The 15784-nt window shown below is 39.9% G+C and overlaps 1 protein-coding gene across 3 annotated transcripts in view; it reads left to right on the forward strand.

The window, feature by feature from the left end:
* The window catches only part of ASCC1 (activating signal cointegrator 1 complex subunit 1), a 92007-nt gene that overhangs the window by 74774 nt on the left and 1449 nt on the right, over positions 1-15784 (forward strand). Inside the window, exon 10 of one of the 3 annotated variants that reach the window (XM_065893845.1) lies at positions 15220-15378. The exons of 1 other annotated variant lie outside the window; for it this stretch is intronic. In XM_065893845.1, the coding sequence (XP_065749917.1) occupies positions 15220-15336 (117 nt within the window). In that variant the 3' untranslated portion in view covers positions 15337-15378. Of the gene's footprint in view, positions 1-15219; positions 15379-15784 lie in introns of those variants that run through there. One more of the 3 variants, XM_065893846.1, reaches the window with a different exon arrangement.

Below are 15784 nucleotides of genomic sequence, written 5' to 3' on the forward strand. Positions count from 1 at the left end.
TGGAGCAGCTAAGCCTGTGCACCACAACTACTGAGCTTGTGCTCTAGAGCCCGCGAGTCACAATTACTGAAGCCCACGTGCCTGGAGCCCGTGCTCTGCAACAAGAGAAGCTGTAGCAATGAGAAGCCCATGCACCTCAACGAAGAGTAGCCCCTGCTTGCCACAACTAGAGAAAGCCCGTGTGCAGCAGCGAAGACCCAATGCAGCCAAAGATAAATAAAAATAAATAAAATTTAAAATAAATAAATAAATAAAATTAGCATGAGTAGCAGAAAAATGTGGCATTTAGAAAGGAACCTGTGACAAGACATCTTGCCAAAATACGGCCCACTCTTGCTTTGCTCTGTTAGTGATAAAATATGGCTCTGTCTCCATTCTTTTTTTTTTTTCCCATGGGTTTAGAATGCAAGTTTTATATTTGAATCCCCATTGAAACAAATATGTTAATCTTAGAAAAGTATTTAGTTATATGCCAATAAAATTATCCCTAGAGCCCCCAGTGATAGTCATGCCCCATTCTGGAAAACACTACCATAGCGAATTACTGGAGGTATCCTGGGGAGGTAGGATGAGGCCACTGTTTGTTGAGCAAAGGTCATCTGTGTCCCAAGTAAGCTGCTTGCTGCTGTTCATAATTCTCTGAACCCCAGACCTACCAGCATATTGGATATTATCTTTCCTGGCTGGCAACACTTTGCTGGCTCCCTGTTCTCTTCTAGATAGAAGAGTAAATGCCTTAACATAACCTACAAGGTCCTTGGGGATACTGGGATAGGCCTACCGTGGCCCCATCAGGCTGGTGAAGAGAGGGGGACGGGAGACAGGGAGGATCTCCTGGAGGAAGTGACATTTGAGCTGAAGTCTACCGACTTACGGGAGAGAACTACGTGATGGTGGCGAAGAGCTTTTTTAGGTAGAAGGAACAGCATGTGCAAATTTCCTGAGGCAGGAAGGAACAATGTGCATGTGAGCACCTGAAAGAGGCACTAGAGGAAGAGTCAGGGAGAGGAGTGTTTCAGGGACCAGACCCTGCCTGCAGTCCCTGGAGGCATCACAAGCATTGTGATCTTAATGCTGTGCCTTATGAGGAGCCATTTAGAGCTTCAAGAACGGTGACTTCAGTTACTTGAATAACAAATACTTTTTTTTTTTTTCTCTTGCGCTACGCGGGCCTCTCACTGCTGTGGCCTCTCCCGCTGAGGAGCACAGGCTCCGGACGCGCAGGCTCATCGGCCATGGCTCACGGGCCCAGCCGCTCCGCGGCACATGGGATCCTCCCAGACCGGGGCACGAACCCGCGTCCCCTGCATCGGCATGCAGACTCTCAACCACTGCACCACCAGGGCAGCCCCAACAAATACTTTTTTTTTTTTTCTGGTACGCGGGCCTCTCACTGTTGTGGCCTCTCCCGTTGCGGAGGACAGACTCTGGACGCCATGGCTCACGGGCCTAGCCGCCCCACGGCATGTGGGATCTTCCTGGACCGGGGCACAAACCCGTGTCCCCTGCATCGGCAGGCGGACTCTCAACCACTGCGCCACCAGGGAAGCCCCCAACAAATACTTTTTGAACAGCTACTTCAGGGGGAGCACTGGGGTTTTTAATAGAACAAGACTCTCATGGTCCCTGCCATCAGGAAACTTACATTCTTTTAAAGACAAAAGTTATACATATGCATGGTTTAAAGAAATAACAAGTATTATAAGGTTTTCTATGAAAACAGAAGGCAGTCCAGTACATTTCCCCCCTTTTCCACTTTCACAGTCTGCCTCCATTCTTGATGATTACAAAACAAAACTTGAGCAAATGGGAGATGCAGGAAATCATTAGGGGCTTTTCATATTTTGCTAGTAATAGAAATAACGTATTAAGTGTTAAAAATCTGAAAGACTTCTGACAGGTGATTGAGCAATTTCTTAGAGCATCAGATATATAAGGAAAAGTGCAGTTTGAAATGCTTCAGTTTGGTTTGGTACTATCTTGTTTTAGATTATTGGGTTGGGGGCAGGGGAAGATTCACATCCAAGCAGTATTTCACCAAAACTTATCCTCTGAATTTGTTTTATGTGTCACTTTGCCTGGAAAGTGAAATCTTAAAACACTGATGAGAGCAACTAAAGATATGACTGTCAGTGAGGCACAACCATCGTTAAAATGAAACTGGAAAATGAACAGTTGGCTGATTTTTGATAGAGCCAACATCTGTTCTAGAAAGATGCACCCTCCCTGGTCTGTTGCTCTGTTCATACAAGATGTTTTTTTTTCTCCCTTCACTCTCTTTTGAATTTATGTTTATTGGTTATTCATCTTTGCAGTGGTACTGGGATACTTCATGCCTTGTCTTTGCTCAGGCAGGGAATGATGGGTTTGGAAAGTCTAACCTAACACAAAGACAAGAAATAGGCAAAGACAATAAGAGTAAAAAAGAATTATGAGATTAAAATTACTTTTCTTCAAATCATTTCTGGTTTTTATCAGGATGAAAAGTATTTTATTGAATACCTGCTGAAGATAAAACACTAAGCTATGTGCTTGGTGCATTTGTGGGGGATGGGGATAAATATTCGATTGTTTGGTCCCTCTGATCCCATTCCTATGAACTCTTTTGACAAGATGCCTGTTACTATTGTGGGGAATATTTATTTCTTTTATATATTCATTTGTAGGAGTCTAGTGTATCATTTTGGGTGTAGTTCACAACTGAAGGGAGTTGGATTATGGTTCACTTCAGTCTGTTTTTTTTTTTAAGTTGTGGTAAAATATACGTGACATAGATTTACCATTCTAACCACTTTAAGTGTATAATTCAGTGTCATTAATAAGCACGTTCACATTGTTGTATAACCATCACCACCATCCATCTCCAGAACTTTTTCACCATCCCAAATTGAAACTGTGTACCCATTAAACAGTAACTCTTCATTCTCCCCTCCCCTCCGCCCTTGGCAACCATAATTCTACTTTCTGTCTCTATGAATTTGGCTCTATAGGTACCACATATAAGTGGAATTATACAGTATTTACCTTGATTCTGGCTTATTTCAGTTATATAATGTTTCCAAGTTTCATACACATTGTAGCATGTATCAGGATTTAGTTTCTTTTTAAGACTGAGTAATATTCCATTGTATGTATATATTCCATTGTGGTTTTTTAGCTACAGTGTAAACACACCAGTAACCAAATATAAATCTGCACCTAGAGATGGTGACAGGGCACTGTATTCTTTGAGACAGCCTATTGTTTAGAGACCAGGCCAAATGAAACCATATTAGATTAGGTGGCTTGGTGCCAGCAATGTCTAAGTGTTATTCCAAATGTTAGAGGACATTGTGGAAAGAGAAAAGAAGTGAGAGTGAACTTCACCATGTGATGAAGCTGTGACAATTTCTTAAGAAATCATGTCCTCTTTCCCATATCTCAATGGTGAAACAGTTTTAGAACTAATGCTCATAGATGAACATTATTATTACAAAATAAAAGTAGAAAAACAAGATGTAAGTAAACCAGAATTCCAGTTCAAAGTTTGCACTCTCAGTTGTAGGTTAAAACATTGATACCAGTTTGTTAAATTGTAGAGGTCTTGCAACTCCTGTGGTGTGTGTGGGGATGATAACCCTATCCCTCTTCCAGGGCCTTTTGTCTGACATTTAGCCCACACCTTTGCAGAGGGGAAGGAGGTCATCTGGGCTGGATTACAGGCAAGTAAGTAAGTGTGTGTCATAATAGATAATGTTCCAGTGGTGCTACTGAAGGCAGGTTTCCTGTGGTCCTGAAAGAGGACAAAATAAATATTTCACGTCTCGTTGTCTAATAAGATGAGATGACTTAGTTGAAAATCTAAGATAACATGTGGCAACCTCTCTCTCACCTTACAAGGAAGCATTTCAAACAGCTATTTTTTGGACAGCTCTTATTTATATGTATATATGCTCTTGCCGGTGCCTGATGTTGCCAAGGGACATCTGATTTGCTCTTTAACTTTTCTTGTTGCTGTTCTCCTGTTGGAAAAGTTGGAGTGGAGGTGGCTGCACCTGATGACCTTTCCTCTTTTCTCACTGTTCTTGTTCTGAATTTGTCACTTGGCACACTAGTCAGCCTCTTTGTGCCCTGCCTCCCTAAAGCCATTTGCCTAGCGACCCCCAGGCTGAGCAGAAATCATCTCTGCTCCTTTTTGCTGACTTGCACTTCCTGTCTCATATATAATACAGAGATCAAACACTTACCTCCTGTTGCTATTGTTTGAGGGACAATTATGAGTAATCCCTGAGGGAAGATGACCAAACTGAAAGTAAGAGTGGTAACAGATTTGAATGAGCATCAAGCAGTCTCCTTCTGAGGGAAAGAATTTATCTGCAGAAACATTATCTAGATTAGTTCTGAAAGGGCATCTGCCCCTAGGGTTGGTGGTCACAGGCTTAGGGCATTGAAGAGACCCTGCTAGCCAGCAGCCACCTGGGGCAGTTTTTCCCTAGTGAAGCAGTAATATCCATGCCTGAAGGCAGGGCTTTTTCTGGAAGAAATTTTGCAGCAAACTCAACTCCCAGCAGCCCATCTCTGATGCTAATTCTACCTGCTGCTGTGGAAACCAGCAGAGCGTGCTGCTGTGTGCTGAGATGAGGTCTGGGTTCTTCAGCCATGTCAGCACAGCCTCTTCTCTCCTGTCTCCTACTTCCACCCACATTTTTTTATTGCTACTTTTTAAAACTGAAAGACTCTGCAGGGAGGGGAAGTCCTTTGGCATTTTGAGTATTGAGGTGCTCAGCAGAACTGCCTGGCATCCTGTTTGTATATAGCAGTTTTAATTCACTCTCTAATAGGTCATTTGACCTTACCAGCAGAGCCTTAAACTTGATAATCCTCACGTCAGCAGTGAGGCTCAGGGCAAACATCCAAAAGTGCAACCCTGCGTGATTGTTTGAAGGAGGTGTTAAAGCCTTCATTCCCTGGCTGTTTGGCTTCTGCCTGGCGCCTCTTCAGGTCGGGCCTATAACATTCCTTGTGCTCTCTGCAGCTGAGAGAGGCAGGTGGTTTGGGAGAGCAGAATCAAAGAGGGAAGTTCACGTTCCCATTCTGTGTGAGCGGCTTGATAATGTTCCTATGCCACTGCAGTCAGTGGGCAGACTTAGGCTCTGGTGACATGCGAGCTTTTTGGTACTGTTTTAATGGAGATGCCCAAAGCAGGAGTGATGTGCTGATAGGTTGAAAAATCATAGCTGATACACTGATTACATTCTTCTTGCTCTTTCCTTTTAGAGGTAATTGATGATAAGAATTACTCCTCCCACAGACTGGCCTTGACTTGCTCCCTTGATCTGAGGTGCCCTCGGCCTTTTGGAAGTACATTATGTCCTATTTTTATTGGCTATTATTAGCTATCATTATTGGCTCTCTCACCACTGATCACTGCAGTTTGAGGTTTCAGATTAGATGTGGTATCTCAGGCGGAGTTAGGGCTGTATTTGGAGATGACTCTAGGATAGTAACCACCTAACAATCACATTGTCTTTTATTCTGAAGTAGATGTTTCTATTCCATTCTTTAAAAATATAGCCCTGTGAAACCAGTTGATGACTGCAGAGACTGTAAGCTATCAGAGTTCCTTCTAGACCTTTTCTTTTTTTCTTTTAAGGAAGCTGCTTTTTGTCATGTAATGATGCATTGGATGTTATAGTTGGTGAGTGACAATAATAGAGCTCAAAATTCCATCTGATAATTTATCTTCCTGTAACTGCAGAATATCCTTGTAAGGTATTGTCCCTGTTCAAAGGTGGAAAAATTGAGGGAGAGAGTAGCTATGTGGTTATTGATAGGAAAGCATTGAAGTCTAGTTTGCCCTAAGAACTGTTTTGATCTCTCTCTTCAATAGAAAAGAAGTTTCTACCTTTGGTTTCCAGGTGAAGTTGGGTATGTTTGTGTATACGTAGAGTGGCATGGCTTACCTTAGTGTGAATAGGCTCCATTGTGTTCTTTTGTGACGATTTAGAAAGAATCAATGTGAGTGCAGCCTGTGTAAATAGTTTCAAGTAGATGGAAGGTGTTTTTGACCTGATGTGTTAGATCACCATTTTCCTTCTTGTCTCTTCACATCTCTCATATTTGCTCTCTTCAAGAGTAATCTTGCACGTAGCCAGAAGAAAAATGCAAGGTATGGGAAGGCTTGAGAATTTGAATTGCCTGGTACCTTGGCAGAAACTCAGAATCATTTTTTTAGGTTTGGGGAGTTTTAACCAACAAAACTTACCTGTGGGAAAGGAAAAAACTTACTTGTGATCCTAATTCTAAGTGACATTGGCAATATGACATATGAAGAGCTGTGATAGTTTTCAAGTCTATTATATTTTTAGGCTGTTGTCCATATCTTTCTGTTTACTACCTAAAGTCTTATCATTTTTGTACCTGGAGGTACAATTTTGTGAAGAATGCTTCTGAAATATACCATTATTTGTTTTGTTGTTTTTCAATTAGAATCTTCCAAGGGCTGTGATTATAGTTTTTTCACATTACTTATCTTTCTTGGCCACAAAACCAAGTGGACGCTTCCTTTGCTGTCTGATTGCATATGCATAGCCCAAGGATAGGACTTCTTCCCCACTTGGCATTCTTTGGTACAGATTTGTTATTCAGATTGTGAGACAAATGCACACTGCCATGTGGACATGGCCTTCTACTGGCCTGTGTTCTAGGCCTGGTCCCAGGAACTCTTAAATTTATATCACAATGTTAGTGGTCCTAGCCTGTCTCTGTTTCTTATCTTTTAAATGGGGATAATAATGCTGAGCTTGGGTTTATGTCACAGTGATTTTTTTGAAGGGTTAATGAGCTGGGCTTTGTGAGATACTTTTTAGATCCTTAGATGAAAGGTGTTATTTAGCCTCAGCAAGGCTTTCTGTGGGAGTACCTTCCAAAGAGCTCAAAGTGCTTGTCAGACTGTCTTCCATTCATCCTCATACCATCCCTGGTAGGGAGGTAGGTGGGGGAGCATTATTATTAAGTACAAAATAGTGTTATTACTGTTACTTTTATCTGTAAACAGGGGGTAATTGTGAGAAATAGAAGTTGGTAAAACAGATTATAGAAGAAAAACACTGGGAAAACTTCAAAGTAGCATGCGTTTGCCATTCCTGTTTACTTTAGGTTTCAGAAGTCTAATTGCCATACATGAAAACAATAGAAATAATCCCTTCTTGGGGGAGAAACAGGACCCGCTGCATCCTTCTAAATCCTTGCATTAATTGAACACCAGTACTTACTTTCATTTGTACCAGATTATGTACTAAGGGTTAGTTTAACTTGCACATACCAGGAATGACTATAAATTTCATAGGACTTAACATTTTAAAAAAATTGTATAAGGACCTCCCTGGTGGTGCAGTGGTTAAGAATCTGCCTACCGATGCAGGGGACATGGGTTCAATCCCTGGTCCGGGAGGATCCTACATGCCACGGAGCAACTAAGCGCGTGCGCCACAGCTACTGAGCCTGCGGTCTAGAGCCCGCGAGCCACAACTACTGAAGCCCGTGCTCTGCAAGAAGAGAAGCCACCGCAATGAGAAGCCCGTGCACCGCAATGAAGAGTAGCCCCTGCTCACTGCAACTAGAGAAAGCCTGCGCACGGCAATGAAGACCCAACGCAGCCAAAAATAAATAAATAAATAAATAAACTGTATAGTTGATTTACAATATTGTATTAGTTTCAGGTGTACAGCAGAGTGATTCAGTATTTTTATAGAGTATGCTCCATTTAAAGTTATTTTAGGACTTCCCTGGTGGTCCAGTGGTTGAGACTCCATGCTTACACTGCAGGGTGTATGGGTTTGATCCTGGTGGGGGAACTAAGATCCCGCATGCCACATGGTGCGGCCAAAAAAAAAAAAAAAAGTTATTTCAAAGTAATGGCTGTAATTCCCTATGCTGTACAATATATCCTTGTTGCTTATCTATTTTATACATAGTATTTTGTGTCTCTTAATCTCATACTCCTATCTTACCCCTCCCCACTTCCCTCTCCTCACTGCTGTCCACTAGTTTGTTTTCTATATCTGTGAGTCTTTTTCTGTTTTGCTATGTGCATTCATTTCTTTTATTTTTTAGATTTTACATATAAGTGATAACATATAGTATTTGTCTTTTTCTGTCTGACTTATTTAACTAAGCATAATACTCTCTTGGTCCATCCACATTGTTGAAAATAACAGAATTTCATTCTTTTTTATGGCACAGTAATAGTCCTGTATATACCACACACACACACACACACACACACACACACAAATATATGTATATACCACATTCTTTATTCATTCATCTGCTGATAGATAGAGTTTGCTTCCGTATCTTGGCTATGATGTAATAGTGCTGCTGTGAACATTAAGGTACATATATATTTCTGAATTAGTGTTTTGAAATTTGGGGGGCATATATCCCCAGGAGTGGAATGGCTGGATCATATGGTAACTCTATTTTAGTTTTATAAGGAACCTCCATACTGTTTTCCATAGTGGCTGCACGAGTTTACAGGGGGGTTCCCTTGTAGAGGGGTTCCCTTGTAGAGGGGGTCCCTTTTCTCCACATCCTCACCAACATTTGTTATTTATAGACTTTTTGATGATAGCCATTCTGACAAGTGTGAGGTGTTATCTTATTGTTGTTTTGATTTGCATTTGCCTGATAATTAACGTTGTTGAACATCTTTTCATGTGCCTTTTAGCCATCTGTATGTCTTTGGGAAAATGTCTGTTCAGGTCTTCTGCCCATTTTTTAATTGGGTTTTTTTGTTATTGAACTGTATGAGCTGTTTGTATAGTATGGCTATTAACCCCTTGTCAGCCATATCATTTGCAAATATTTTCTCCCATTCATTAGGTTGTCTTTTCATTTTGTCACTGGTTTCCTTTGCTGTGCAAAAGCTCTTAAATTTAACTAGATCCCATTCGTTCATTTTTGCTTTCATTTATTTTGCCAGGACTTACATATTTCGAATCTTCATTTTAGACTTCAAAACTGAATTTCCTCTTTTTGAAGTCAAATCAGATACCAGATAGTTCACTGAGGCCACCCAGCACAAGAAATAGATTTTCTTAAAGGAGAGATCTTTGAAGAGAGTGACCACTACTTTGTCTAAGATTGAAGAAAGAGAGCGAGCCTCATTTGGGAAGCCCAATGGACAGGGATCCCCAACATGTCTGTCATTATGCTGTTGAGGATTGGCCATTCATTCAGTTTTGTAGCTTGAGGTCACAGATATTAGGAGGTTCCTCTTTACTCTCCTCCCTAACTCTCGCTGAGATTTTGAGGCTCATCTTTGCAGCCTAGTCACATGTGGAATTATTTCTGGTCTTTTATGGTTGTTTCATAGAGCCTGAGAGGAAGGAGTAGAAGGTCTGAAATGAATGCAAGGGAAAATGACCACAGTTAGCCCTTAAATCTTGCTTTTTGTTTTCTTTCAGTGTATACCACTACACTACCAAAAATCAGTAATTTCTTCTGTGTTCTCCCTAGGAAACAAACATGTACAAACTAAAAATGGTAGGCTTCACAGATCATGTGAGCAAGGGACAGCAGGATGGTTAGATCTTTGTCTCGAGATTCTGTCAGGGAAGCTTTGGTTTTGACTAAAAACCTTTCATCTTGGTGGTCCACATTTGTCTCTTGGTAATAGGAAAACTTTAATTTTCTGAAGATAACTGTGAGTGGTCAATAAAGGATAGCAGCTGTATGCTTAACAGTTTTCAAATGTCATACTTAACACTTAACTTGGGTTTTAAATTTTCTTAAATTGTCCAAATCAGTACTTATTACTTACAAGTGATATCACAAATATTGGCAGTCTTAAATTCTATGTTTGTTTCCTTATCAAATATTTGTAGTTTCGTGCAGCTGTTCATTGTTTTGTTCCTTTACGACAGGCTTTAAAAAATGCTGGCTTCCAACACAACAGGGCTCTGTGTGTGCATCAGAGAGAAATGTTTTCAGAAAGAAAAAGGTTTAGGTTTCAAAATCCCCAAGGAATTGTTATAAAACAACAGTGAGGGGAAAAAACTCAATATGATTTAAATACCTTGCCATGGTTCTTTTTTAATTTAAATTTTTCCTGTTAGGTCTTTTATTTTCTAAACAATAGACCACTTTGCTCTTCTTGAACTACTTTAGCCTATAAAGAACAACCAAGTTTCTTTTTTTAAACGTGTAGTTTAAGCTTTTTCCTCTTCTCCATTCAGGTACCTAATTAAATGGAGCCATTTAGTTGATTTGTGCTTATTTTCATCCAGAATTCAATTAAAATTCTTCTAGCTGAACTATAGCCATCTGATTCTTAAACGAGGTCCAGGATAAGAAGTGACAATGAAAGTAGGAATAACAAGGAAAAAATATGTTCATTTCAGTCTTTGGGAGTTTTGTGAGTCAAGCTTAATCTCCGTGGTTTAACAGGGCCAGGTTTTAAGGGGCATCACCCACAAGGAGAGGCTGTAGAGTACAGAGGTTAAAGAGTTCAGACTTCAGAGTTAGGCTACCTGGGTTTGAATATTTTTTTCTTTTTATAATTGAAGTATAGTTGATGTACAGTGTTGTGTTAGTTTCAGGTGTACAGCAAAGTGATTCAGTTATACATACATATATATCTTTTTTTTTTCAGATTCTTTTCTCATGTAGATTATCACACAATATCGAGTGTAGTTCCCTGTGCTATACAGTAGGTCCTTGTTGGCTATCTATTTTGTGTATAATAGTGTATATATGTTAATCCCAAACTCCTAATTTATCCCTCCCCCACCTTTCCCCTTTGATAATCATAAATTTGTTTTCTATGTCTGTGGGTCTGTTTCTGTTTTGTATATAAGTGCTGGGTTTGAATCTTAATTTCCTTTTCTTTTTCTTTTCCAGCTTTATGAATGTCAATTTTCCACTGTTTACTTGCTGTGTATTCTTGGGCAAGTTACTTTAGCCTTTTAAATTTCAGCTTCAACCCTAAAATGGGGGTTAATAATAGTATCTGCTTCTTGGGGTTGTGAGGAGGCAGTCAGATGATCACATAGAGCCCGAAGTATAATGCCTGGCATGCATGCTTGCTCAGTAAACTTTAGCTCTTATGATCTTTACTTCATTAGTGTTGTTGTCAACATATATATCTGTTGTTCACCTTGATTTTTTAATATATAACAATATTGGCATTAGGTAACTTTGTTTTAAAAATGTTACGATATTTTTGAGTTTATAAAAATTTAAATTGACATGGTAAAAATCACCATAAGTAAAGTCAAAAGACAGATGACAAATTGGGGGAAAATATATTTGCAGTTCATCACACAGAGTTCATTTCCCTAATACATAGAGAACTACTACTCAATTTAAAAAGTAGACAGTTGTAAACTGTTTATGGTGATGTGCTTCCACTTAACTGTGCTACGGATTTCATGTCTTTAATATATATTCTCAGAGCATACCAGGCAGACCCTTGGTTGGAGAAGGGCTTGAGACACACAGCTAAAGACACAGAATGAGTGTGTAAACAGATCTGAATTTTTTTTGTTTTTCCCCATAAAATAGCTCCCACTCAGAAATGTTCTGTCGCTATCAGTGGTACCCTCACATATCCCTTTACCCTGTCATCCATGACTTTTCTCATCTTCTTTTTGTATCTCCTTCCTCTCATCCAGAAAATCACGGAGTCTGTTCTGTGTTTCATTCATAGTATTAACATCTGCTCCAATCTTTCCAGGCCCACTACTACTATTTTTAGTCAGTAGACACTCAGTATCTCACAGTTTAACTGCTACCCTGGTCTCCTTTTCTTTCTTCTCTTGTTCCTTTCTCCAGTCAGCACAATCAATATGCCACACCCAGATTAATTTCCCTTGGTTTTCATCTTGGGTCACCAGCTTACTCAGAAGCCTTCAGTGTTTCCCCACCGTCTAGAATGAAGTCTAACTTCTGAACCTGACCCTCAGGGCCCCCCTTAATCTGATTTTCTCTCCTTATGTCTCTAGCCTTAGTCTTCTCACTGCTTCTTTTTAGGAACCCTCCATGACATCTAACCTGGCCTACTTGACCCTCCATATACCCATTTCCGCCTTCATGCTGCCCTCCCTCCTCCTCTTCACTAAGTCTTAGACTTGCTACAAGGCCCAGCTCAGTTTCTGACTCTTCCAGATGGCTTTTCTAGATGCCCCAGCCCTCTACATCCATTGTTTTCTTACCTCCCGCTGCATTTATTAATTGCCTTTACCTCTCCTCCCACACTTAACCTTTGCCACCTATATTGTTTTAGGTAAACTTTAATTGAGTACATAATACAGTAACTTTTCACAAGGTGAACACACCCGTGTCATCAACATGCCTCTCTTCTGACACATACCCCATCCTCCCTAACCAGATGGCAGTTGCCTGGGAGACAACACCACATCATATGCCTCTTTACATGAAAATGCATAATATCAGGTGCTCAGTGACATTCTAGATCAGAAATTTGAGCTAAGACTAGGCTTTGACAAATAAGAAACACATAGAAATTTAAAGGAATATGTGAAATTTCCATTACTAATAACTATAAATTCTTTCTTCACAAGTAGTTACAGTTGAGGTTACATTAGAGGTAATACCATTGGGTAAGTCTTGTTCAAGCATTCCTAGGTGGTGATCTATAAATGAGATTTTTATATCCATCTAAACAAGGCCATGTTATAGTTTTCTCTTTTCCTACACAAAGTACACAGACATCTCCAACATTCGATTTTGGTGTCATTTTATCCAACAAATGCTTATTGATCATATGCAAAGATACAGTTACAGCATATAGTGGGATTCAGCTTTGAAGAGCATAAAAGATCTTTCTTCTGTAGAGCTTATATTTTAACGAGTCACCAGAAATAATTGGCAGAACTAAAAGAGAAGCTTAAGACTAAAGATAAAACAATGACTAAACAATAAAGTAACTATGAAAAATTGTTACTAAATCATCATAAACATAGAGAACAAGAACATGGGGACAGGAAAGGCTAAAAGGGAAGCTTAAGACTAAAGATAAAACAATGACTAAACAATAAAAAAACTATGAAAAATTGTTACTAAATCATCATAAACAGAGAGAGAGAACAAGAACATGGGGACAGGAAAGGCTAAAATGAAGCTTGGCCTTGCACTAGGGACTTTCGATAAGAAATCCATTTGATTATGATGTTATCAAAAGGTGCGGAAGAAGATGGCAGCCTATGAAGGTAGAATAAGGACCGGTTAAGAAGAGCAGAGAGATGTTGTAAACATCATAGGAACTATTTACTTTTCAGGAGTGCTTTACAGTTTACAAGGAAGGTACTTCGACTTGTTCATCTTATTGAGTCTTACCCATTATGATCTTGTACCATGGGTGGTGTTGTCTGTCCATAGCCACCTGGCTCCCACGTGCCTGTCGTAAGTTTCGACTGACTTCAGTCTTTCCACCTGCTGCTCTTGTCTTAAAGGAGCATGGGAATTTGTGTTCAGTCTTCTCTTAATTTGTGTAATTACTGCCTTGAAATCACATCCCAGCTAACTTCATTATCACCGTATTTACTCTTTGCTTCAAACCTAAAGCATGAGAAATCTCCCTGGCAAATCATGCCGTCTGGAGGTTATAAGTATTTAAAAGGCAAAGTGAAGTCAGAGGTAAGTACTTTCCAGCTCCTAGCTGTGGTGTCTCCATCACTTGGAAGCATAGGTACAAAGAGAAGAACCATGGACTGCTAATCCCTAAAAACTAACTTGTTGAAAGTATTATGAGTTCCCTTTTAGTTTTGTTTTGCCTTGTCTTTTATTGCCCCTTTGGTTATGTCTTCTTTGTACCTAGAAGGCTTCAGTTTGTAAAGCTGTAAATCTGTCAGTCTTGTTGGCATGGCTTTCACTTCAAATTAACGTTCAGCAAAGGGATTAGCCGATAAACATTTCGGGCTGTATTTCTTTACACAAAAGGGTGGATATGGTTTGAACAGGCTGCTGAAGCCAGGAAGAGAAGTTAATTGTGTAAATCAATGCAGGCAAGAGCTGATCACCTTTCTGAAAGACAAGACAATGCGGCACACAACCTCTAAATAGATGTTTGGGGTCAAGTTGATGTCATGTTGAAGAATCAGTATTTACTGGGCTTTATAAAGTTAGACTTTAAATGAACCCCGGGCATTTCGCTAGGCCATTAATTGCAGGAAGAGGAAAGGTGACAGTGGCTGAAGTCCATGGCTATAGAGATACTATAAAAATAAGTGAAGAGACAAGACAGTCAGTTGCTAACGTGCAAAGGTCTCAGCTTTAGGTTCTACTCAAGCATTGTTGGTTCACGTACTGAAAGGCTTTCTCAGGATTGTGCTGGCATTTTAAGAAAGAGCAGCTCTTCCATCCTAACAGAGGAAGGTCAGCTCTTTACTCTTTGACACTCATTATCTAAGCAGTGTGGCTTAATTTTCCTCAAATGAATTCTGATGTCATTTTGCATTCTGCCTTGTAAATGTGCTGATCACAAAAGCAGGTCTTTCTGAGTGTGGCTCATCCCTCCCTCTGACAAAGTTGAAAGCTTTTTAAATAAAGAATTGTAGTAAAGAGCATTTACTTTAGGACGCTGGCTTGAATCCAAAGTCTAATGAAAGGCTTTTGATAAATATTATCATTTGTATTTGTTATATCATTCAATAGAAGTGTTCCTCTAGCTGTTTTTTGTGCGAAAGTGTTCTGTACTCCTCACTGGGTTATCAGAATTATTTGTAGGGCAGGAACCTTATCTACTGTTTATTTTAGTCAGTGTTTCTAATAAATGTTGTTGATGAGGTGGGGGAATATATCAAATTTTATCCTGGCTGTAACAAAACTAACATCCTGCATGGTCAGTAACTGAAAGTCATAGAAGCAGCTTTGTTAGGCCCTATGGATCAGGGTATGGCCCTAGGATGTTTGTTACAAGTTCCTGGTCATATCTGCTCACTAGATACATTTTGGAGTTGACTTCTCAGACCTCTTTCTCTAGTGCATTTTGTCAGAGGAGGCTTTTCAATTAATCAACGAAGAGCTACTGTTCTTTTCTCACTCCCGCTCCTATCCCTCCTCTCCAGGATCATTTTTCAGAATAAATACTGAGAAGAAAGCACAGGAGATTTGTCGGGATTGTTGTGGTGTTTTTACAAGAGAATCCGATGTTTAATGTTTTCATCTATGATATTCTTTGGATATTCACTCTGAGTTTTTATTCTTCCTTTTCAGCTATTTGAGAACTTCTGCTTTGGTACCCTAAAGCTCAATTCAATTCACATCTCTCAGAGGTTCACAGTAGACAGCTTTGGAAACTATGCCTCCTGTGGACAAATTGACTTCTCCTGAGGTGGATCTTGGGAAACACTGGAAATTAAACATCCTCACAAGGTGCTGAGGGAAAGTATCATCATTTTAATTGCCAAGGAGGGATGTGGAAATTTGGGTGATAACTTTCCTGGGTGATTCCCCAAGGATACCATGGTGTCTAATGGTGGTCCACAGTCATTGCACTGTCAGCGAGATGGTTGTGAGCACAGGGAGAACATACGACTGTAACCCTTAGCTTGTTCGTCTTTCACAGGGTCTACCTCTCTTTCCAAAGCTCTTCTCTGAAAATGTACCTCTGAAGCCCAGTGGAGCTCAGATTTGCATTATTTCTTATATACCTACTGATTTTGCCTCAACCATTTAAACTTATATTAATACTTTAAAAGAGAATTACAGGTGTGTGATCTTATTAATCTCTCCACCTAGATAATATCTACAGATTGTAGAAGGTTTGTATTTTTTCCTT

Source organism: Phocoena phocoena, chromosome 16, assembly GCF_963924675.1.
Source record: "Phocoena phocoena chromosome 16, mPhoPho1.1, whole genome shotgun sequence".
NCBI lineage: Eukaryota > Metazoa > Chordata > Mammalia > Artiodactyla > Phocoenidae > Phocoena > Phocoena phocoena.